The sequence below is a fragment of the Lynx rufus genome, unplaced genomic scaffold (assembly GCF_022079265.1).
Source record: "Lynx rufus isolate CCGP_SWC_20201006 ecotype Redwood Valley unplaced genomic scaffold, mLynRuf1.p SCAF_2, whole genome shotgun sequence".
In the NCBI taxonomy this organism is placed as follows: domain Eukaryota; kingdom Metazoa; phylum Chordata; class Mammalia; order Carnivora; family Felidae; genus Lynx; species Lynx rufus.
The window spans coordinates 206640107-206664581 of NW_025814834.1; the positions used below are offsets into that span (position 1 = coordinate 206640107).

The window sequence follows — 24475 nt, forward strand, 5'->3', positions numbered from 1 at the left end:
TTTTTAATCCTTCAAAGAATATTCATTTTGGAGAGAGCTCGAGTGCACAAATTGGGGGAGGGATGAGAGAGGGTGTGATCAGAGGATCCAAAGCTGTCTCTACACTGACAGCAGCAAGCCCAATGCAGGGCTCAAACTCCCGAACCCTGAGATCATGACGTGAGCTGAAGTCGGATGCCCAACTGACTAAGCCACCCAGGCGCCCCGATTTTTAAAATCTTTTTAAGTTTACTTATTTATTCTGAGGGAGAGGGAGAGAGAGAATCCCAAGCAGGCTCTGCGTTGTCAGCACAGAGCCCGACATCGGGCTCGATCTCACTAACTGCACCATCATGACCTAAGCCAAAATCAAGAGTCAGACTCTTTCCCGATTGGGCCACCTAGGCGCCCCTGGACTTACTTTTGTAATTTAAGATCGACATTAAAATAAACTCATAGCAGTAGTACCTTTTATTTGGTTCTAGGTTTTTCTTCCTGAAAAATAGTACTTTCTTACCATCTTATAGAAATGGAATATGGCAGGCAAAGGGGGTAGGGTAGTAAGCTTGTTTAAATACTCAAGCATCTAAAGAGCATGCTGAATTTGTATTGCCTTTTAATGTTTCAGATCCCTCTTAAAGTATCTTGAATGTGTATTATAGAAATTTGTTTTGGGGCGCCTGGGTGGCGCAGTCGGTTAAGCGTCCGACTTCAGCCAGGTCACGATCTCGCGGTCCGTGAGTTCGAGCCCCGCGTCAGGCTCTGGGTTGATGGCTCAGAGCCTGGAGCCTGCTTTCGATTCTGTGTCTCCCTCTCTCTCTGCCCCTCCCCCGTTCATGCTCTGTCTCTCTCTGTCCCAAAAATAAATAAAAAAACGTTGAAAAAAAAAATTAAAAAAAAAAAAAAGAAATTTGTTTTCTGTGGCCCTCCTCCTTCCCCTCCCCTGCAAAAGGATGAACATACTAGAGGCATTCTAATTTAGTTATCTTTTATTTCTCGACCTCAGCAGAACCTTCTAAGTCCCAGACACGTAAACCCAAGTGTGGCAAAGGAACTCACTGCTCTCGAAATGCATACATGTTGGTGTATAGACTACAAACTCAAGAAAAACCCAACACAATTGTTCAGGTACCAGGTAAGCAGTTTTCCAGGGTTACATAAGGCAAATATGTTAGAATACTGTGCTCAAAGGTCAGTGACAAGAACTTACTGCTTTAGCGGCATCCGGGTGGCTCAGTTGTTTGAGTGTCTGACTTCAGCTCAGGTCATGATCTCATGGTTTGTGAGTTTGAGCCCCTCCCTCATCAGGCTTGCTGTGCTCAGCACAGAGCCCGCTTCAAATCTTCTGTTCCCCCCTCTCTGTCCCTTGCCCGCTCACACTCTCCCTCAAGAATAAATAAAACATTTAAAGATAATTACAAAAATAAAAACTTCCTGTTTTAATTTATTAAGATAGGTTGATTGCAGATAGTAAGTGTTGGTGAAAGTAAATATAATCACAAATTTGCTTTTAAAGTAGTGAATTTTGGGGGTGCCTATCTGGCTCATTTGGTGGAGTGTGTGACTCGATCTCATGGGTAGTGGGTTTGAGCCCCGTGTTGGGTGTAGAGATTACTTAAAAATTACAAAATTTGGGGGTGCCTGGGTGGCCCAGTCGGTTGAATGCCCAACTTTGGCTCATGTCATGATCTCGGGTCGTGGGTCGAGCCCCGGGTTGGGCTTCTGCTGTCAGCACAGAGCCCGCTTCAGATCCATAATAAAATCTAAATAAATAAATAAATAAATAAATAAATAAATAAATAAATAAAGTAGTGAGTTTTTTAAAATAAAGGTACCATTAAAAAAAAAGTTTATTTTGAGAGAGCAAGAATGAGAGATAGCCTGCACGAGTCGGGGAGAGCCAGAGAGAGAATCCAAGGGAGGCTCTGAGCACAGAGCCCGACATGGGGCTCAGTCTCAGGAACCCCAGGATTGTGACCTGAGCCGACATCAAGACTCGGAGGCCTAACTGAGCTACCCAAGCACCCAAAAAATAAAGGAACTTTTAACAGAACTGTTCCACTGACCCCTTCCCTCCGAAAGAAAACCACAAACAATTTTTAAAATTCTATAGGTAAGAAAACATGTATTTAAGGAACCATTTGGTTTAATTTGTAAAGCATACAAGTGGGTTTTACCCACTTAGCAAGGTGCCCGGCTGGCTCGGTTGGTAGAGTATGCAACTCTTGATCTCAGGATCATGAGTTGAAGCCGCACCATGGGCATGGGCTTAGAGTTTACTTAATTAAGAAGGGGTGGGGGGTGGGGAAGAGTTGCTACAGGCCTGAGGGCAGTCTTAAATTGTCATCTTACCTACTACTGGACTGTGGTCTGTGGCATCATCTGTTTTTAAGTGGTATTTGTGAGCCATTTGATGGCTCCAGTTGTCTGGTGACATCATAGAGAACCAGATTGGGAATTACCTAGTATCATTCAAGTGGCTGTTTCCATTTTTACTCTTGTCTGCAGGTTATAGATCTCTTACAGAAAGGGAGACCGCAGTAGGAAGTTCCCGCTAGAATCCTAACCGATATTTGCTGTAATTTCGAGATTGGCATGGTTCTGTGTCTTTGAAAACAGGAAAACATTAGTTTTTGTCTTTCTCTTTTGAATAGCCTTTCTTCAAGAGCTGGTAGATCGGGATAATTCCAAGTTTGAGGAGTGGTGTATTGAAATGGCCGAGATGCGTAAGCAAAGTGTGGATAAAGGAAAAGCAAAACACGAAGAGGTTAAGGAGCTGTACCAAAGGTTACCTGCTGGAGCTGGTCTGTAAGATATTCTGGGACAGCACTGCTGCCATTATGTGCCTTGTTTCTTTCGTGTTCACAAATGTATATGAACAAACTTTCCCCTACCCTTTCTTATAACCCACTAACGCCAGCTTAAGCACTATAAAATTACTATGTAAACGAGCAATAATTTGATGCATAGCATTCCATATAGTTTTCATTATCATGTACTTTTAAGAATGGGAAGCTCTTAACAAATTAAAAGGTTTAGGTCAGCATTCTGCATATGTATGAGTCTTACAGGCATTTCTATTTTGTGAGATATTAATTTGTTCTTAAAAATCTGATTGGGTTATGGAAGCAACTCACTGCCCTGACAGTCTTAACAGGCAGTCTTGTCTGTGTACTATTTTTAATGTTACTATTATACTAATTTGAAATTTAATATCAAATATTATGCTAAGAATGGAGAGCTTTCTGCTGACCCTTAATTTCTTAAGAATTATCCCACACAAGCCAGCTCATCCCTTTACTGTGTATGTTTATTCAAGTTTACCTAGTGCCTTAGAAAATCCCAACTTTTTAAGCCTTCAGTACCATTGGTAACGATGTGTCTTTAACATTTCCTAGGCAGACTTCCCCTTGTCCAATTCCTACGTAAAGAAGAGAGGCAATTTAATCCTAAATTTTGAAGATAAATACTCAAGTATAATTGTACTTGTGGTTTTGTCTTTTTCATATCTTATTTTTCCATTACTGGTATACTCTTTTAAACAAAAGATGAATATAAATTGCTAAATCTGTAAGAGTGACTCTGAACAGTTCTTTCTAAACCACATCTTTATTTGATTCTGACTTTTTTTTGTAATGCGTTGGTCTCACTCTGTCCCAAGGGTTGGGATTATTCTAAAGAATGAGACTGACCCTGATGTTACTGAAAATGATTTGGACGTGAATATGATTCAAATACCTAAATTTATTCAAAGGAGTTGAGACCTAGAAATCTATTTTTTGAACTGTATTCCTAGTTTTCTGCATTCACCGGACAAGAGAATAGTTCAAAACTGCATTTTATGTTAGATGCAGTTAAGTCCCTCTCTTTTAAAACCGCATTGTCCAAAGGCGGGATGTGTCTGGTTAGCACATACTTGGGCATCTCCTGGCTGTCTTCAGTCTCTAAGAAACTGCTCTTGTGTTCTTAGAATATCTCTCCGTTATCAATACTTCTACCAGTTAGGAACATCTTCCTCCCATTTGCAGTAAACATACATAGTAGAATATCTATGTCGTGTTAAGTGTTGAAAATCCAAAATCAGATGAATGTGGTTTTGTGCTGCCAATCCTAGTCTTTGTTATGCATTTTCTAACTCTTACTTGTGTTTGTGAACATTTATATAAAAGAAGAGTCATTTATCCTAAAACATATGCCTCATTGGGAACACAGACACTTTTGGCCCTTTTTATTGAAATTTAAATAAGGTATCTGCAAATAATGGTAAAGTATCTCTAGGTGAAGTGTTGCAAATATTTTTGAGGCCACAGTCTTTGTAGACTTTTATAATTCCCCCCAAGGGATTTCCTTATGTTCAAAATTCAGGCATTAAAAAAAAAAAAAGTTATACATAACTTTAACCAAAATGTACATTTCTCTCTGGTAAATACTGTCACAAGTGCTTTCCTGTTTTGTGAAGTGGTGAGATGATAGACCGTTCAGTATTTCCACCTTGGTGATTAGAGTGCGCATTCCTTTTTCGGTGCTTGATTACCCATGCCTTCGGAAGACAGTGCTGAGCTGGTTTGCTAGATCACAAATCATAGGGAATCTGCCATGAGTCTTTCTCTAGGACAGAAACGTCAGTAGTGTAAAAACTCTCCAGAAGCAGATCTGCCTTAACTCTTGAGACTTGAGCTCATCCCTGATTGTCTGGGAACTCTTGGCAGAGACTGATCCAACTCTTTATAGTAATCGAGATTGGGAATGGAAAGACAGACCTAGGGGCACCTGGGTGGCGCAGTCGGTTAAGCGTCCGACTTCAGCCAGGTCACGATCTCGCGGTCCGTGAGTTCGAGCCCCGCTTCGGGCTCTGTGCCGACAGCTCAGAGCCTGGAGCCTGTTTCCGATTCTGTGTCTCCCTCTCTCTCTGCCCCTCCCCCGTTCATGCTCTGTCTCTCTCTGTCCCAAAAATAAATAAACGTTGAAAAAAAAAAAATTTAAAAAAAAAAAAAAAAAAAGGAAAGACAGACCTATGTGAACCACAGCCCCTCTTCCTTCCATGGGTCCTCCAGCACACTAAAACTAGCACCCTGAATCTAGAAAATCAGTAGAGTTAATAATACAGAATTCCATCAGAACCCCAGAACTGCTCTCTGCTCTCTCCCTTCCTCCTCTTACTGTAAAATCAGATGTGATTTTTCTGATCTTCATGACTTACTTTTAATTCGTATGTAACTGCTCAAAACCAAAACAATAACCTTCACTTGGAAGTTTTCTGTGGGATTCGAGTAGGGGATTGGGAAATCTTGTCTGAAGCAGATTGCCTTTGAGCCACATTATCATACGGGTCCGGGGTACAGCCACCCTGGGCTTTCAATTCCAGCAGCCGGCCCTTGGCACAGGGTGTTTTCTGTACTTCCTGGACTCCTTTTCTTGTGAGGGTCGGGATCCTTATGGTTTGTTTGCCGTTAGCAATAGTGGGCATTGTCTGCTCTTCCCTCCCCAGCACCTGGGGACATGAGAACACCTGGTGAATGGTTCTTGAATGTTGCTCTGTGTCACAGTTCAGTTTTCCCTCCTTTGATGGTCTTCAGATTAGTAAAAATTTTAATCTATGTGACTATATTTGAGAAAGGATTAGATATGCTAAGAGTTTCATTTTGCTTTCTTGGACAGAGATCATGTATGTTAGTAAAATTCTGAAGATAACCAGGTGTACTCTGTCCCTGGCAGATTAAACTCGATAAATGCCAAATAAAATTGGGAAGTATTTTGAATTTAATTAGCTGTATCATTATATATTGTAGAGTGTCACAACCATGTTACCTATACTGAATCTTAAGGTCTCCACTTTATATATTGTGTGAATGTATGATTAACTTTTCTATATCTCTTTTCTTCCAAAAAGCTCAAAATGCTTCACATATCTTATCTTTTACATTCAACAACATCCCTGTGAGGTAGGTAGAAGGCAGGTATTATTACCTTCATTTTACAAATAAAAGACCTGAAGCATAGAGAGTTCAAGTGACTTGCTCAAGTTCAGTTTCTTGGTGGCAGAACTTGGATTAGACCTTGGTCTCAACTTGGCAGTCATGAGCTCTTTCTCTGCAGCTGCATTAGGGCTGACCAATCCATCAGAAGGCTCTCAGTTGACGATGTACAGTCTTAGAACAAATACGGGATGCGATCATGCTGAATTTTGTTTTTGTAAAAATTGAAGTGTTTCACACTGAACTTAAATGGAAAGTAGTTTTCTAGACTTGTCACTAACTCTAAGAGAAGTATACAATTGGTCAAAATGGGCTTTGCATTGAATTGTCTATCCCTCAGATCTCATCAGAAGTAGTACATGATACAAATACGTAAATTCAATCTCTGTATGTTTTCTTCTATGTTTTATGCTGGGACTCACTGGAGATCTTTGTAAGTAATCAAAGCTGGCCCTTTGTCCTTAATTTTGATTTTTAGGGAACTCTGGGACTCTTGTTTTCCCAAATGAAAACTCATTTTGAGGTGGTTCAGTTTTATCTAAATTTTTGTAACGTCAAAGTCGCAAACAATTCAATTCTAGTGTAATTCATACTGGAATTTGTATAAAATAACTTACTTTCTTGATATACGTTATATAACAAATAGCTCATGATACGGACTGGGGTGGGGAAATCAAATACGTTTTAAGTGACACCAGTATCCTCTCGGATGAAGAAAAAAAGTTCAGTGGTTAAAACTGGCTTATAAAAGTGTGGTTATGGCTGATGAGGTTAATTTGTAAAATTTTTTCTGAGGTTAATTTATAACTTGGAACTCAGTCTCTTCATTTTCATTTCCAGATGTATTTCACATATTGGTGAGAAGTGTTTATGAAAATCATTTATGAAATGAACATAGTAGGGAATGAGGTTATATGATTTGCGCGCCAATGTGTGGAGCATGGCCTCTAGTCGACAGTCATGGGTGTCCTGATCAGAACTCTGCTGTGCTATCAAGCAAGACACTTCTCTCTGTGGATGCCTCTTTTGTAGAATGTGGTTAATAATACCAGCCGCTCTCATAGGGAACTGTGCAGTCTCCTATCGTGCACAGCTCCTTGACCTAGAAGAGGGTTAGTTAAATGGAGTTTTATGTGAAACTCCTCAACATTTTCCCTGAATAGTGATTCTTCTGATTCTGCTAACTTTGGACAGAGTTTGTATTGTCTTTTGAGGAAAATGAGTATCACTTAGTCAAAAAGCTGTGAAAATACATAGATGCTTTCTTTTGCTTTTTTCCTCAGAGCCCTATGAATTTGTCTCTCTCGAGTGGCTACAGAAATGGTTGGATGAATCGACACCCACCAAGCCTATCGATAATCACGCTTGCCTGTGTTCCCATGACAAGCTTCATCCTGATAAGATATCAATTATGAAGAGAATATCTGAATATGCGGCTGACATTTTCTATAGTAGATATGGAGGAGGACCAAGACTAACTGGTAATTCGAGGTGTTTTCTCTGCTGAAAAAGTAATGCCTTAAGTCCTCAGCTTGTGGTCTCTGATCATCTCCCCCAAACTGTGACAGCCAGAGCAAATGTTCCTTACGCTTTGCAGAAAGGGTTTGCTAATGAGAGAAGTTACGCAGCATTAGACCTTATAAGCTATTTTTATTTTATTTTTAAGGTTTATTTATTTATGTTTGAGAGAGACAGAGCACACAAATGGGGGAAGGGCGGAGAGAGAGAGAGAGAGAGAGAGAATGAATGAATGAATGAATGAATGAATCCCAAGCAGGCTCCGCACTGGCAGCACAGATTTCCGACAGAGGGCTCCAACTCACGAACCGTGAGATCATGACTTGAACCGAGATCAAGAGTTGGACGCTTACCCAGTGGAGCCACCCAGGTGCTCCTAGACCTCATATATTTGTAATGTTAGAAAAGAAACTGACACTTTTCTTTGAGTTTTAACGGTGGATTTTGCCCTCTCAAAGACAAAATTTTCCTCTTTTGAGGAAACCACGTAGTCTTTTATTAGTTTGTACAGTAGTCTTCAGAGTACTTGAACCTTGGTCTGGTAGATTGCACATCTGATTTGACTTCCGTAGATTGTTCACTTAGCTTATGAATGGAAGCTACTTGATGCCACCTTGAATGCAGAGGTATTTATAACCACGTAGTGTCCGTAGTCCGTTTGCTTCCGGTTGTCTCTCCTCAAAACACTTTCCTTTTAATGAGCTACTGGCCACACAAGGCCTCCCTCCAGTCTGTCGGTGAATCTAATAAAATTGTGCGACCACGCTCCCCTTTTCCGAAAACAGCATTTAATTTAGTAGAAAGGGGGAGCGTGGTCGTACAACTTACTGCATAAAAACTGGCATTTAACTGCAAGATTCAGACCTTCTCTTGTACACATCTGGAGTTTTGCTTGCCCAGTTTGTTTTTGATTCACGATCAGTGAACTAAGCAGTGATTATATCATTCCAAGAATCATATTTCAGGGCTGCCTGGGTGGCTCAGTTGAGCCCCACGTCGGGCTCTGCACTGACAGTGCAGAGCTTGCTTGGGATTCTCTCTCCTCCTCTCTCTGCCCCTCTCCACCCTCCTCAAAGTAAATAAATAAAGTAAAAAAACCAAAATCACATTTCGTGATTCCTGCAGCTGTGAGTTTGGGGCCTTGGTGGTGTTTTTCCCTGTAGTGTTCTGTGCTTTCTGTGCTTTGAAGTGTTCCAATATTTCATACCCCCACGAAGCTCTCATTTAACATTACATTTATAGTTGTCAGATATGTTGACACTCCTCTGCCCTCCCCCCCACCTGAGAGCCTCCATTATTTAACTACAGTCTTGTAAAATAGGCATCTAAATCTCGTAAAATAGTAGATAGCATAGGTAGTTGTAGCGAATGGTGACATCTCGCCTCGCATTGTTCTTCATGTACAGAACAATGTGTTTTGAAATCTGTATCGCCTAAGTAACGTAGGATATATGCTGATCTGCTCTGCTATCAAAACATGCAACTTTGATTGAGAATTCTGTGTTCTGTGTAGTACTGACACTTCCCTATCAGGAAATCAGTATGTGAATGAACCGTTTCCTTTCATTCCCTCTAGTGAAAGCCCTGTGTAAGGAGTGTGTGGTAGAACGTTGTCGTGTGTTACGTCTGAAGAATCAACTAAATGAAGACTATAAAACTGTCAATAATCTGCTAAAAGCAACAGTAAAGGGGTATGTTACACAGCGCATGCTGTTTATGACGAGCTGCAACAGTTGTAAGAGGAAATCACGCAGCGGCTTATTAGTTCCAGACCATAGGAGTTAGGATGTTTTGAGGAAAGAGTGATGCGGTGGTTGACAGCTAGATTAAATGTCGCAATGGTTGCCACTGCGGCAAAGATAAGGAAAGCCAAGTGACACAGCCTTTGTGACTGCACTCCCTCTGTTAGAAAAGTAGAAGCAGAGGTGTGGGTCTGCAGTCCGACCAAACCAAGCAGCATGTTAGTGCGTTGGGGAGTGGAATTGTCGGTACTCCTGGCAGGCGTGGGGGTGCCCCCTTTAGAGAGCATGACGTGTATTAACAAATGGTCCCCCGTGGAGGGCCCTTGTCGAAAATACCCAGGGTACTTGTAGTATGTCGAGCATCACTCCACAGAGTATCTTGCACCCAGGAACCAACAAAATCAGGTGGCACTTAGTATGGCACCTGTTATGTCTGGGTTTAATTGAAGGTGCGTGTTTTCCAAATAAATATTATTCACTGTTTTTGATCATTCTGTAAACCGCCTAGTGAGTCCTCAGGTGTGTGTTTGCATATAGACGTGGATGTGTGTGAGAGTACCCACAGATGTCCTTGAAGGCACAGCTATATGTAGTTGTGTCTGGTAGTCACGTGAAAGAGAGTAGCCAGCTGAGTCGTGTCGGGCGTGAACGTAACTGAGGAAGCCGGACGAGATTTGGGATGGAACCAGAATGAATATGAGATCTGTGCTATTCAGTAGTGATGAGGAAAAATGGCCAGGATGCAGGAGGGGGATAAAAATGGTGTGGACAACAGAGTTTGAATGTTAGTAATTCGTTCTAGTTGTGGCCTTTACAAGTAAAGAGGGGATGGGGGCCTCAGGAAATACTACTTGTGTGACGTCACGTGGTCTCTGTTCCACAGCAATGACGGGTTTTGGGTAGGGAAATCTTCCTTGCGCAGCTGGCGCCAGCTGGCTCTCGAGCAATTAGACGAACAAGATGGGGACGTCGACCAAAGCAACGGGAAGATGAACGGCAACACCTTAAATAAAGGTAATGTTGAAAACTAGTGTGTCAGTGGTCATAAACTATACCGCGACATACCCATACGGAATTGCCACGTACTGACTCGTATTGGTAAATTTCCTCCAGAAAGTATGTTGGGGGCTTGTTTTCCAGTGCTTTTGTCAACATAAAGAGTATACCATTCACATCAGTTTTTACTAGTCTGATAGATGAAAAATGATAGAGCAGTGTCAAGACTGTGCCTTTCAAAATTATCACTGAGATTAACCATGGCCATTTATTTGAGAAGTTCATTGTGTTTGTGACGGAATGAGGAGACAGTTACCTGGTCGGTGTCCTTTCTTTTTCATTTTTTACTGATCTGAGAGAGAGATCGCACACACGTGCTCAAGTGAGGGAGGGGGGCAGAGAGGGAGACAGAATCCGAAGCAGGCTCCATGCTTGACTGCGGGACCCTGGGATCATGACCTGAGCTGAAACCAAGATGTCTGACCAACTGAACCAACCAGGTGCCCTTCCACTTGAGCTTGTTAATGATTAATAAATATTCTTTACATATTATCTTAAGCGTATTAAAAATGTATACTTAACATAAACTAAAACCCCTACGTAGTTATTCTAATCTCCTTATGCTTAAGGATTTTGTTCCTGTTATACGCAACTACAAATTCATGGTGACACGATGCAGACAAATAGGAAAAGCAGATGTTGGAAGAGAAATGTTAACAGGAAACGCACAGTTCTTATTATACGTTTTTGATGTTACCGGTTAAGTCCTTATTTCTCATTAGCCTTTTCTGAAGTTTTCCGTTCAACCCCTAAAAGAAGAGGTAGGTGAAAATAACGTGACATGTGGATGATTAACTTGGTTTAAGATCCTGTATTCTGAATAGCTTGACTAGAATTAATGGAAGGAGATGTAAAGTATTTTTCAATTTGAAAAAAAAAAGGAACATTTTCTTGCATAATCTAAATCTTTAAAAAGTAGAACTGCCATTCAGATATTTTTCTTTCCTTTTAAGGGAAAGAAACATAGCGCGTCTTAGCATAACCACGTACGAATCACTTGGGTCTAATTTTTGGAATGTTTCAAGTTTTCTTTGTTCGGAATTGTGCTCAGCGGTACTGCTGCTTTGACCTTCAAATATAACAGCTAGAATGATTATTATCTGTGTTTCTTTTGATTAGAGGAATCAAAAGAAGAAAGGAAAGAAGAGGAGGAGGAATTAAATTTTAATGAAGACATTCTGTGCCCACATGGTAAGCTAGAAGCATACATCTTTTTTTTTTTAATGTTTTATTTTATTTTTGAGAGAGGGGGAGACAGACAGCATGCGGGCAGTGGAGGGGAAGAGAGAGAGGGAGACACAGAATCCGAAAGCAGGCTCCAGGCTCCGAGCTGTCAGCAAAGAGCCCGGCATGGGGCTCGAACTCTCGAACCACGAGATCATGACCTGAGCCAAAGTCGGATGCTCAACCGGCTGAGCCGTCCAGGCGCCCTAGAAGCATACATCTTGTGTTGTTAGTCTGACGTTAGTGTCTCACAGATGTTTTGTTAAGTATTCTCCCCGGGTTTCTGAGAGAAGTAGGCCCTGATGTGGCTGTCATGGTGCAGTAAACCGGCTTTCTAATCTGCTTGACTTTTCCTATTTCTGTTCTCCCATCCTTTTTCCCAGTTAACTTCTTACTGCCTGCTTTCATGCCAGGGCCTCTAATATGTTCTTTCCTTGCAAACAATTTTTTTAAAAAAATACAAAATAGGATTTTACCATATTCAGAAAAGAAACTTTGTCGTGTGTCAGTTGAAAGACTGAGTTTGAAGGCAGGAATGTCCGTTATGTCCCATGACTGAGAGTCTTTGTTTGACTTGAATACTCTCAGAACAAAATTCATATATTTCTTATTCTTAGGGCTACTTCTCGTTTCATTTCTGAGATATCCATTGACTAGCTACTGTGTGCTATGTTCTCTTAATGATAATTTCCAATTTTTTTTAATCAATCCTGTGTATTTGATTATCTCTTACTTGGTCTTAGTGCTCACTTCTGATAAGTAACTTTTTGCAAGAGACTCCTTGTATATGGCACACAGTTTCCCATTCTGTTAGCTGTCTGCACATCAAAGAGGCATCAACTTCTCAAAGGCACTTGCTGCATAAGTCTCCTTCCTCCTCTCTCATTTCTAACTGTATCCAATTCTTTTTTTTTTTTTTTTCCTTTTTAAACATTGTTATTCAGTTATTGAGGGACAGAGAGAGACCGAGCATGAGCCGGGGAGGGGCAAAGAGGGAAAGAAGGAGACACAGAATCTGAGGCAGGCTCCAGGCCCTGAGCTGTGAGCCCAGATCTTGATGCGGGGCTCGAACTCATGAACCGTGAGATCGTGACCTGAGCCAAAGTTGGCCACTTAACCACCTGAGCCACCCGGGAGCCCCCTAACCGTATCCAATTCTTACTTCATTAGTTCATTCTGAATCAGCGCACGATAATCTCATACTTACCCTCATGCACCTTAGTGCTTTTGTATCAAGACTCCTTGAAGACACTAGTGACAGTAATTGTCAGGTGAGTGATGCTTGGCGTGGTGATGTTGCTGACCATTATCACGCTGTGCTTTAGCTTGCTAGCTGAGTGGCTGAGCTCACTCGTTTGCTGGCCATACCACGTGGAGGGGGTGTCATCGTTGGATGTGGATTCGGGTGTTTGTGGGTTATGGGTCCCAAGCCCATCTGTCTTTCCTGTCACATCACCCTTTCTCCCATTTTGCCCTTCCTTACACTAGGAGCACACATGCGGGTTAGACATGCCCTCTGGAGTGCTTGACAGAACAAGCAGACAAAGGTGAAGTGAATAGCCAAGATGGTTTTTTTTTTTTAAACCATCATAGCACGGGTGTGGACAGTGGGGTAATTGTCTCCCTTTCGAGAGTTGAGGATTCTGTGGCTCATTGCTACTTTCCTGCGAGGTGCTGCCCAACTGCTGGAAAACGCGTCGCAAGTCGGATGTCATCTTAATCCTTAGCTCGCTGACTTTTGCTCTGCCTTCCCACTTCTTGTCTCATCTTGTCATTTCAGTATTACAGTTTTGACAGAAAGCATGGCAGACCTGAGTGTGATTTCAGAACTTGGGCTGCACCCTTCAGCAGAAATTGAGCACAAGAGCTGGGGTTTTGTTTTGTTAAGATCTTTGGCTTGATCTCAGCTTCGTGCCATTTTGTTGCTGTACGTTATCTAGTTTTGTTTTTGTTTTTTACTTTAACGCTTATTTATTTTGAGAGAGAGAGAGAGAGAGCATGAGCTGGGGCAGGCAGAGAGCAAAGGAGGGAATCCCAAGCAGGCTCCACCAGTGCAGAGTTCGATGCAGGGCCCGAACCCACGAACTGTGAGATCGTGACCTAAGCTGAAACCAAGAGTCGGACACTTAACCACCTGAGCCACCCAGGTGCTCTGAAATCAAGAGTGAATGCTCCACTGGTTGAGGCGGCCTGGCACCCCTATTTTACCTCATATTTCAAAAGTATGGTTCTCAACGACTGGATTTTGTGGACCTCACTTGTCAGTGTACTGTCTGCCCATGGATGCCAGGGTTTACAGGTGCAGAATATTGTACCTTAGAAACCCACTTCACTCATTAGATTTATATTAAAACTCCTTCCTGAGCTGTGGTGGTGGTGGTGGTAATCGCACTAATAATAGTAAGGTGATAGTGGACATTTATTGAATGTTTACCACGTGCCCGGTCGTTCTCTAAGCGTATAGGTATTAGCTCCTTTAATCTCTACAACAACGCTGAGAGGTATTACTGTCTTATCTGTCTTACTGATGAATAAGTAAACTGAGGCACACAGAGGTGAGAATCACCTCGAGTTCACCACACTAGAAGGGTAGTTTTGCCAAGCGCAGGAAGAGTTGCTCTTTCAATGTACCATTTGTCCAGAGCCATTCTTTATAGGTATTTTTTTCCCTTCCATTTCTGGTAGCTTGTCAGATTTTTGTCCCCAGTGTTGTGACATCTCACCCGGGCCTGTCTTGGCGCAGGCCCTACCTCACGTACTGTGCAAGATGCTCTCTGGATGCCGGGTGTGTGGCAGCAGCTGATGATGACGAGCTTTGCTGTGAGGGTGCTGTGGCTGGGCTGTTGTGCTCAGGAGTTCTCCTTGTTGGTGTCTGTTCTTGGGTGCTCGGATTTCTCCATCAGCATTTTCCATTTTCATGTCTGCGCTGTCGCTGCTCTGGGGTTGTAAGAGAGAAGAGCGCTTGGGAGCCTTTGCCTTCTGTGTGAAACATTTACTGGTCCCCCTCTCAGCTCATGACCGCATTCGTGTCTGCACTTTCTGTCCTCCAGTGCAGGGGGAAGCCTGTGGTCTCTTGTGGGTAGAGTGGCTTTTATCTGTAGGGCATTGAGGAAGGGCCTGAGAATTTTAACTGCCTCCTAAATAGAGACTTTTGGTCTATTCTCCTGTTTTGCAATCTCATCCCTACTTCTGTGTGCTTCTGATTCCTGGGTCGATGGGGGCTGTTCTGCTGTGTAGTAAATCTGGTTACTTCCTGACCTTCACCACATTTAAATTAATTTTTCTTCTGTCTCATCCATTGGCTCTTAAGCTTCAGACATTTTTGTTGGCATTGCTCCCTCTGTGTTCTCTTTGTCACCATGATTTTACAAATTTTTTTAAAAATCCCTTTCCTCTGGTGTAATGATATTTGAGGAGGCACTGAAAGTACAGTTATAAATGTCATTTTTATCTGGAAGTCCTTATTTTGAATTTGCATATTTGTATAGTAAAATCCTGATGTATTTCTAAAGCCCCGTGTATATTTAATACATCAGAGATTTATGTGAATTAATCACCAGATTAGACTCCATTAGGAGATCGATTACTACCATAGAGTTCAGTATTTATTGCAGATACTTTCTATGTATTAAGTGTTCTTACCCAGTTCATTGTATATTCATTTAAGTGGATAACCTTCCCGTAACTTAAACCTTTTTTGTTATACAGATTGGTTAATAGTTGGACAGTATTTCGTTTTATTTTTGTGTGTTTTTCAGGTGTTCTATGCCCCAAGTTACCATAGTTTAACCTAGACTTTGTGGGTGAGGGTATTTACGCACAATGTGTGAACTCATTGTTTACTACTAGATTTCTGTGTTTGTCAGAAGAATCTTTGGGAATTAGACCATCCAAGTGTGTTTGGTGAATTTAATCTTTCATGACTGGTTTGATCTGTATTGGGAGATGTTGGTCAAGAGTGAACTTAGTTGATAGACTTTTTCCTTTCACGTTTTAGGAAACTTATTGCAGAATACACGTCTAAAAAAAGTTGTTTATGACCTCATAATAACTCATATTCAGATACATTAAATCATCATAGCAGTTATTAACATGATTTGTACCTAAGTATAGACACATCACAAGGAGCACAGGGGACAGTTAAACTGCAGCAAAATGAATGATTCATATACTCTTCTGACTTCAAAATAAATTTAGGTTGTTCTTTATACCCATCCCACATTAAAGTAAGTGATTACGTAAAAATAACCTCTTATTGGGGCGCCTGAGTGGCTCAGTCGGTTAAGCGTCTGACTTCAGGTCAGGTCATGATGTCACGATTTGTGAGTTTAAGCCCCGCATCGGGCTCTGTGCTGACAGCTCAGAGCCTGGAGCCTGCTTGGGATTCCGTGTCTCCCTCTCTCTCTGCCCCTCCCCCACTTGTGCTCTGTCTTTCAAAAATAAATGTAAAAAAAAATTCAAAATATATTTTAAAAAAATAATAACCTCTTATTAAAACAAGGGCAACACATCCATGGTTAACATGACATGCTGTTAATGTGTGTGTGTTTGTATTATTTACTTTATTCACACTGCTTTTCTGAACCACACCGTGCTATACCATGTACATATATACATAGCATGTACATCCTCTTTAGTCCTTTTTTGGGAAAAAGGAAAGAAACCCCTTTAAAATTATAACTGCCTTGGAGTTTTTTTTCTAAATCAGTTGTGAAAACCTACTGTAATCTTTTTGATGGCTGCATCGTATTTCACCAAAAAAAGATGCACTAAATTAACATCTGATAAACCGGTTAACTTAAAAAAAAAATTCCCTGGTTGTGTCTGGGAATAGACATGTTGGAGTGGATCTTCATAGCCTCCGGAAACTTAACAGCCTGCTCAGAAAGTTAATTTTTGCAGTGTGACCTATTTTCTCTGGTCATGTTTTTTTAATGCAAAATAACCTTTTCTTGAGTATTCAAAGCTCAATAAGAGGTATCAGGTAAGAAGATGCATTTTGAGGTGTTAGAAATTGTGGGGTTTGGGTGAGACAGACCTGGGGTCATATCCTAGCTTCCTTGTAAACAACCTACAGTGAGTCTGTATACCAATTTCTCTGATTCTCCATTTATTTATTACATAGAATATGTAAAGCCAAAATGACAACACAGTATTTAGAAAGGTCACTGGCTTTATTACTCTTAGTTATGGGGGTAGAAGCAAATGTATGGCTTTCAGAACTTAACGGTAGTTTTTTGGGGTAATGACTAAAATGCAGTTTACTAATTTATCAACCGGGAGCAGCCAAACAATAGAAATTGGAACCACAGGGGCATCCGAGTGGCTCAGTCTGTTAAATTCCTGTTGATTTCAGCTCAGGTCATGATCTCGAGGTTTGTGGGTTCAAGCCCCACGCCGGGCTCTGCACTGACAGCGGGAAGCCTGTTTGGGATTCACTCTCCCTGTCTCCCTTCCCCTCCCTCTCACTCTCTGTAAATAAACATTAAAAATAAAAGCAAAGAAAAAACCTGTAGGCAAGCGTGGCATTTAACTGTGGGTGGAGATGCATTTCTCTTGAACACCCTGCCTTGTCACAGGGGCACCAGGGTCCCTGCAGGCCCTATTAATGCTTTCTTGCCCGGCCCTGGTCTCATCTATGTGATTTTATCACCTAATTTTTCAACCACAGACCTAGATGAAGCATATACCGGAAAGGCTACCACCTTTAGAATTAAATGACCTTGAAGATGAAATCTACAGATTTTTGAAACCAGGGAAAGAGGGTGCAAATTACAGAAAATAAGGAAAAGAATACATACAAATTTTCCTAAAGTTTAAGCAACAGAAGATAGATTTTTTGAAGGGTATGTATATTGACCTTTTAAAGCTGTTTTCCCCCAAATATAATTTTTCTTTTTTTTTTTTAACTCAGGGGAGTTATGCATATCTGAAAACGAAAGACGACTTGTTTCTAAAGATGCTTGGAACAAACTGCAACAGTACTTTCCAAAGGCTCCTGAGTTTCCAAGTTACAGAGAATGCTGCTCACAGTGCAAGGTACTGAATGTTGTGCTGGCATCTGTGGGGATCGCATGCCGCCTCCCTGGATTGACTTTTCAGAGCTGACATTGTACTTCTGATGGGGGTGTAGGGAGGAGGCAAGCCCTGTGCCGTCAGCAGGAGGTGGTTGATTACCTCTTGCTTCGTTCTCTTTTTTCAGATTTTAGAAAGAGAAGGGGAAGAAAATGAAGCCTTACATAAGATGATTGCAAACGAGCAAAAGACTTCTCTTCCGAATTTGTTCCAGGACAAGAACAGACCATGTCTCAGTAACTGGCCAGAGGTATAATGGTCCCCACAAAGGATGGAATTCTTACCTTTTCAAGGCTCTTGACAAATTCCCAGTGAACTGTTTCAGAACAACCCAGATTCTCATTTTTTGGTAGTCTAATCAGTGGGTTTATTCTAGCTTACGGTTCCTTGGCAGAGGGCTGTATTTACATTTTAGTTATAAAATTTGAAGAAGGAGAACCACAGTACATGGAAAAACATTATCCCTAAAGGGTTTCGGTTAAGTGCGCACTGAGTTAACAGGCATTTGTGTGTGCTTCTCTGTTCCAGGATACAGATGTCCTGTACATTGTGTCACAGTTCTTTGTAGAAGAATGGCGGAAATTTGTCAGGTAGAACCCAACATTTTCTATTTCCTTTTGTTGTTGTTCACTTTAGTATTTTTAAGAATAATGGATTCTAGGGGCGCCTGGGTGGCTCAAGTCGGTTAAGGATCCGACTTCGTCTCAGGTCATGATCTCACAGTTCGTGGGTTCAAGCCCCGCGTCAGGCTCTGTGCTGACAGCTAAGCCTGCTTCAGATTGTGTCTCCCCCTCTTTCTGCCCACCCCCCTCACCCCCTTGTGCTCTGTCTCTTAAAAATAAATGTCAAAATTCCAGTGACATTGAAAAAAAAAAAAAAAGAATTATGGATTCTAGGGGTACCCGGCTTGCTCCTACGGTAGAGTATGTGACTCTTGATCTCAGGGCCATGAGTTGAAGCCCCATGTTGGGCATAGAGCCTACTTAAAAAAGAAAATAAAGGGGTGCCTGGGTGGCTCAGTCGGTTGAGCGTCCGACTTCGGCTCAGGTCATGATCTCACGGTCTGTGAGTTCGAGCCCTGCGTTGGGCTCTGTGCTAACAGCTCAGAGCCTGGAGCCTGCTTCGGATTCTGTGTCTCCCTCTCTCTCTTCCCCTCCCCTGCTCATGCTCTGTCTCTCTCTGTCTCAAAAATAAATAAAAACATTAAAAAAAAAAAAAGAAAAAGAAAAAAAAGAAAATAAAAATTAAGAAGTATGGACTCTGATCATGGTACCATTGATGGTTACTTTTTTTTTTTTTTACACCTATTAAAAGCTTTCTTTTGTTTAAGTTAAATAATCTTAAGAAAACATTTATTTAACTAGTATCCTTTTAAATGTGTGTCTAATTTTAAAATAATTACTTTAAAAATCTGAAGTCATTGCCATAGTGAAGTATGTTGATCCTCCTTGTCTCCTTTGAATAGAAAACCCACAAGATGTAGTCCCGTGTCATCGGTTGGAAACAGTGCTCTTCTGTGCCCCCATGGGGGACTCATGTTTACATTTGCTTCCATGACCAAAGAAGATTCTAAACTGTGAGTTTCTTTTCATGTGATTTTTATTTTTCTTTTCTTTTTTTTAATGTTTATTTATTTTTGAGAGAGAGACAGTGTGAGTGGGGGAGGGGCAGAGAGAGAGGGAGACACAGAATCGGAAACAGTCTCCAGGCTCTGAGCAGTCAGCACAGCCTGACGCAGGGCTCGAACTCACAAACCGCGAGATCATGACCTGAGTCAAAGTTGGATCCTTAACCGACTGAGCCACCAAGGCACCTCCATGTGATTTTTCTAATGACTAATAAAGTATATTTAGGTTATTTTTCCTCTGACATAAGCAGTCTGTTTGAAGAATCTGGGCCTTTGCTGAATTGTGGGGAGTGTTGTTTCATAAACTCCACCAGAGTGAGCACTTAACTTTTTTTTTTTTTTTTTTTTTTTTTTAAAGAAAGCAAGACTGTCTCTCCCTAACAGGCGAGAAGCCCCCTGAGGCTACCTTGTTCTTTTTCTGTGCTTTGTCCTTCCTGAAGCCCTGCCTTCTTCTTCCAGAAGCTTCGGGTACCAATACAGCCTCTCTAGCAGATGTCTTTCAGCATCCCAGAATCACCAGGGATCTTGATTATAGTTTTTCCTGCAGCCCCCAGGCTTCAGGAAACAGACGAGGAGGAGGAAGGCAGCATGGCACCAGAGCGGAGCCACTGAACTGGTCGTCAGGAACTCTGGGGTCTTAAAATGGAAATTTTTGTGCCACCTGCCAAGTGCTTCCATAAGGGCTCTTAATATGAAACTCACTCCTGATGTTGCCATTTGATCTTTTCAAATAATTTTTAACTGTGTAAGAAAAGATAGAATGCCTCTGATATTCCTTATAAACCGTGAAAATTAGAACACACAAATAACAATTTCTTTGGCACTAAGCTAGAGGCGGGGAGTTCATTATTCGTGTCAATACTTTACCATCATTTATGAAAGCTTAGAGTTAATCTGTTTCTTCTTCTAGGTTCTCCCCCAGCTCTCTTTTTCCTTCCTTCCTCTTTGCGGGGTGGGTGCTATAAATGTTGGACATCTGGAAAATGTCTGTAATAATAAAAGAAATGTGTGTATTAGCCAGCTTAAAAGTTAAACAATTCAGGAGTGCCTGTGTGGCTCTGTCAGTTGAGCGTTTGACTCTTGATTTCAGCTCAGGTCATGCATGTTACCAGGGTCGTGGGATCGAGCCTTGTTTTGAGCTCTGTGCTGATCATGGAACCCTGCTTAAGAATCTCTCTGTCTCCCTCTGCTCCTTTGCCCCACTTGCCCCTTCTCTCTCTTTTAAATTGAAAATAAATAAATAAAATTGACTTTAAAAAAAAAAAAAAGAAAAACAGTTCAAATAAAATCTAAGGTCCCTCGGTACTTATCGTTACTTCCATTCCCCCTTTTCTCTCTCTCTTCCTCCCTTGCGGTAACCATAGGCCTGATGCTGAGGGTTATCATCCTCAGAAATACTACTTAAAAACACACACACACACACACACACACACACACACTAATATTTTGCATATTTAAAAATGTTTTATATAAATGGGCATTATATGATATCCCTCTGTAACTAACTTGTGTATTCAGTTTCAGGTTTTGAAATGTTGCCATATTGCTTCCTGTAACTGTAGTCCCTTTACTTTCGTTGCTGTAACACCACTGTTTTGTATGAGGAAATCTAGTGTTCATTGTTGAGGAAGATGTATCTTTTCCTTTTTAACTTCTTTGTATTAAATATTGCTTTTGATGTTTTGGTTTTGGGAGACTAATGGATTATGTTAGTTCTCTTCGTTTCCATGTGTCTTAAGGCATGTTGGGTTCTTTTGCACAGTATAGCTCTCATATGGCCCGGCGAGTGGCAAATGATTCAAAAGCTCTTTGTCGTGGATCATGTAATTAAAATCACAAGAACTGAAGTGGGAGATGTAAACCCTTCAGAAACACAGTATATTTCTGAGCCAAGTAAGTTTTCATATTCATCTGTTTATGTTTCGTGTAGTTAAAAGTTGACATTTTAAGAGGGAAGGAGGGGATGTCACTGCTGTATTCCCTACTTAAAATTAAAGAGCATGTGTTGATCCAAACTAATACGCCCCAGGTGAGAATTATCCTAGTCCCATTCCATTATTTGTGTCTTTATTTATTTGTTGATAGTAAATGCATTCAATGGAATACATTAATAGAAAATATGAGTAATAGTTATTTAATGAATGCTCCCTGGTAGCTTTGATGTTTGTTTTTAAATATTTTTTTCTTTGACATTAATTCCTCAGCCACTTCTGATTTACTTTGTTTCTTTAGAACTCTGTCCAGAATGCAGAGAGGGCTTATTATGTCAACAGCAGAGGGACCTACGTGAATACACTCAAGCCACCATCTACGTCCATAAAGTTGTGGATAATAAAAAGGTACCAGTCCCTCTTGTGGCCATGACCAGTAATGATCAAGCTTGCTTTTTGACTTGCGGTTGGATTTTCACTGAGGACTGCCTAGGATCACATTTTTCTTTCCTTGGAGCTATTTGGCATAAGAATAGAAATCGGATAAGGAGTGAAAATGAATAGTTACTTTGATTGTATGTGGATTTTGTTATTAATTTGTTCCACAAATAATTACCGGATGTCAGCTGTGTACCAGGAATGGTCTTGGCATGGAAGGAATACCATGGTGAAAAAGACAGACAAGGTGTCTGCCCTCAAGAATATTTGTATCTCTTGTGGTGCCTGGGTGGCTCAGTCAGTTAGGCATCTGACTCTAGATCTCAGGTTTGTGAGTTCAAGTCCCGCCTTGGGCTCTGTGCTGGGGGTGAACAAAGAACATTTGTACCTCATGCAGAAGATCAGGACCAAACCCAGAAAGGGAGGAGGTTCAAGATGGCAGCATAGGAAGATCCTAAACTTAGCCTCCTCCTACAGATACAGCAAATATCCAGCTACGTGTGGAATAATTCCCTTTGAAAGGAACTTGAGAACTAGGTGAACAGATGCTTCACAAAAGATAAAGGGGACACATCAAGATGGGTAGCAGAGGTACCGTCTCCCCCAAAACACCACCTCCTTGCACAGCAACCCACTATGGGGGACGAATCTCACACATATGGAACTCCTCCCTGAGGAAAGAAGGGCTTTGACCCACAGGTACCTCAGCCTTTGAGAACCATAAAGCTATGGGGAATGGATCCACAGAGGATGCCTGGTGGGCACTGGGCTCTCGTGGCCAGAGGGGACTGCCTTTCTGTGCCCCCCAGTTCTGAAACAGTCAGTTTGACAAACTAGAAGTAAGAGAAAGTTAAGTAGTAATACGCTTCAGTGTTAATGCACGGCCACTCCTTCAAGACCAGGAGAGATAGTTCCACTTAACCCATAGAAACAGTCTGCAAAACGAGGACAGAGAAGAATGGGTTCCAAATGAAAGAACAAGGTAAAACTCCCAAACAAAGAAGCAAAAAAACCTGTAACAAAACAGATAAGTAATTTACCTAAGAAAGTGTTCAAAGTAAAGGTCATAAAGATGCTCACAGAATTTGGGAGAATAATTGATGAACACAGAATTTCATTCAACCAAGAGGTAGAAAATACAAGAAAGTAACAAGTCACAGAGCCAAAGAATGCAATAACTCATCTGAAAAATATACTAGAAGATTTCCATAGGAGATTACATCAAATACAAGAAAGGTCAGTGATCTGGAAGACACTGCAGAATTCACCCAGAGCAGTTAAAAAATTTTTTTAAATATGAAAATAGCTTAAGGGGCCTATGGTACAACATGCAGCAGAACAACATACGCATTGTAGAGGTCCCAGAAGACGGGAGAGAGAGAAATGGGCAGAAAACTTCTCTGAAGAAGTAACGGCTGAAAATTACCCTAATATGGACAGGAAACATACACCTGAATCTAGGAAGCCCAGAGAATTCCAAGTAAAATAAACCCAAAAAGTTCCACGCTATGATACATTAATGAAGATTTTCTCAAATGTTAGAGAATCTTAAATGCAGCAAGAGAAAAACAACTTGTTACATACAAGGGAATCTCCATAAGACTTACCAACAGATCTTGTCATGTCAGGAGTAACGAGCTATGCAAAGGGCTGAAGGAAAAACACTTTCAACCAAAAACACTATTCCTGGCAAGGATATCATTCAAAATTAAAGGAGAGATCAACAGTGTTCCTGGTAAGTACAAACTAAAAGTTTATCACCACTAAACCAGCCCTGTGAGAAATTAGAGGGACTTCTTTAAGCTGAAAGGAAGGAGACTAATTAGTTATAAGAAAATGTGAAAGTAAAAATCTCAGTGGTAAATATATAGTAAAGGAAGTGGATTAATCACTTGATAGAGCTAGTGTGAAGGTTAAAAGTAGTAGCAATTATAACTATATCTGCAATAATTAAGGGATACAAAAAATAAAAAGATGTAGAAAATTGTATTAAAAACATAAAACATTGGGGGTGTTAAAAAACAGTTTTAGAATATGATTAAATTTAAGTTGCTGTATACCAGTATATTTTAAGTGTGACTCTTGTGTTAACCACAAAGCAAAAACCTATTGTAGATACACAAAACATAATGAGAAAAGAATCAAAGCATAGCACTAAACAAAGTCATCAGTGGATAGAAGAGGTGAGGAGGAGAAGAGAGGAACTAGAAAACAACAAATTGGCAATAAGTAAATGCCTATTAATAGTTAATTAAATGTAAATGGACTAAATTCCCCAATGAAAAGACACAGAGTAGCTGAATGGACACAAAAAACAAGGCCTATCAGCCACTTATATGTTGCCTATAAGAGACTCATCTCAGATGTAAGGATACACAGAGACTGAACGTGAAGGGGTAGGAAAAGCTCTTTCGTGCAAATGGAAACCAAAAGAAGGCTATTTGTATCAGAGAAAATAGATTTTAAAACAAAGAGTGTAGTAAGACAAAGATGGTGATTACATAAGGATAAGTCAATCCAACAAGAACATAACATATGTAACATTTGCAAATATGTACCCAACATAGTACCTAAGTATGTAAAGCAGATGTTAACAGAGCTAAAGGAGAAGTTGACAGCAATGCATTGACAGTGGGACATCAATGAATACATCATCTAGACAAAAAAATCAATAAAGAAACATGGGCTTAAATGACCTGTAAGACCACATGAACTTAATAGATATATATGTCTATAGATAGATAGATATATGTAGAACACTCCATCCAACAACAGGAGAATGCACTGTCTCCTCAAATGGACATAGACCATTCTCCAGCATAGGTCATATGTTGTGCCACAAAATAAGTCAATAAATTGAAGAAGACGGAAATCATTATCAGGCATCTATTCCAATCACAATGGTATGAA

General features: G+C 40.8%; 1 protein-coding gene across 6 annotated transcripts in view; it reads left to right on the forward strand.

Annotated features, from left to right (window-relative positions):
- USP48 (ubiquitin specific peptidase 48) overlaps nt 1–24475 on the forward strand; it is a 91675-nt gene that overhangs the window by 47681 nt on the left and 19519 nt on the right. For 3 of the 6 annotated variants that reach the window (XM_047082881.1, XM_047082879.1, XM_047082884.1), the window contains 12 exons: nt 986–1114; nt 2634–2783; nt 7238–7435; nt 9049–9163; nt 10098–10228; nt 11390–11461; nt 17409–17533; nt 17697–17819; nt 18098–18159; nt 19035–19145; nt 20959–21089; nt 21429–21535. In XM_047082881.1, the coding sequence (XP_046938837.1) occupies nt 986–1114; nt 2634–2783; nt 7238–7435; nt 9049–9163; nt 10098–10228; nt 11390–11461; nt 17409–17533; nt 17697–17819; nt 18098–18159; nt 19035–19145; nt 20959–21089; nt 21429–21535 (1454 nt within the window). The remainder of the gene's footprint in view (nt 1–985; nt 1115–2633; nt 2784–7237; nt 7436–9048; nt 9164–10097; nt 10229–11389; nt 11462–17408; nt 17534–17696; nt 17820–18097; nt 18160–19034; nt 19146–20958; nt 21090–21428; nt 21536–24475) is intronic. The other 3 variants (XM_047082880.1, XM_047082885.1, XM_047082883.1) reach the window with 2 other exon arrangements.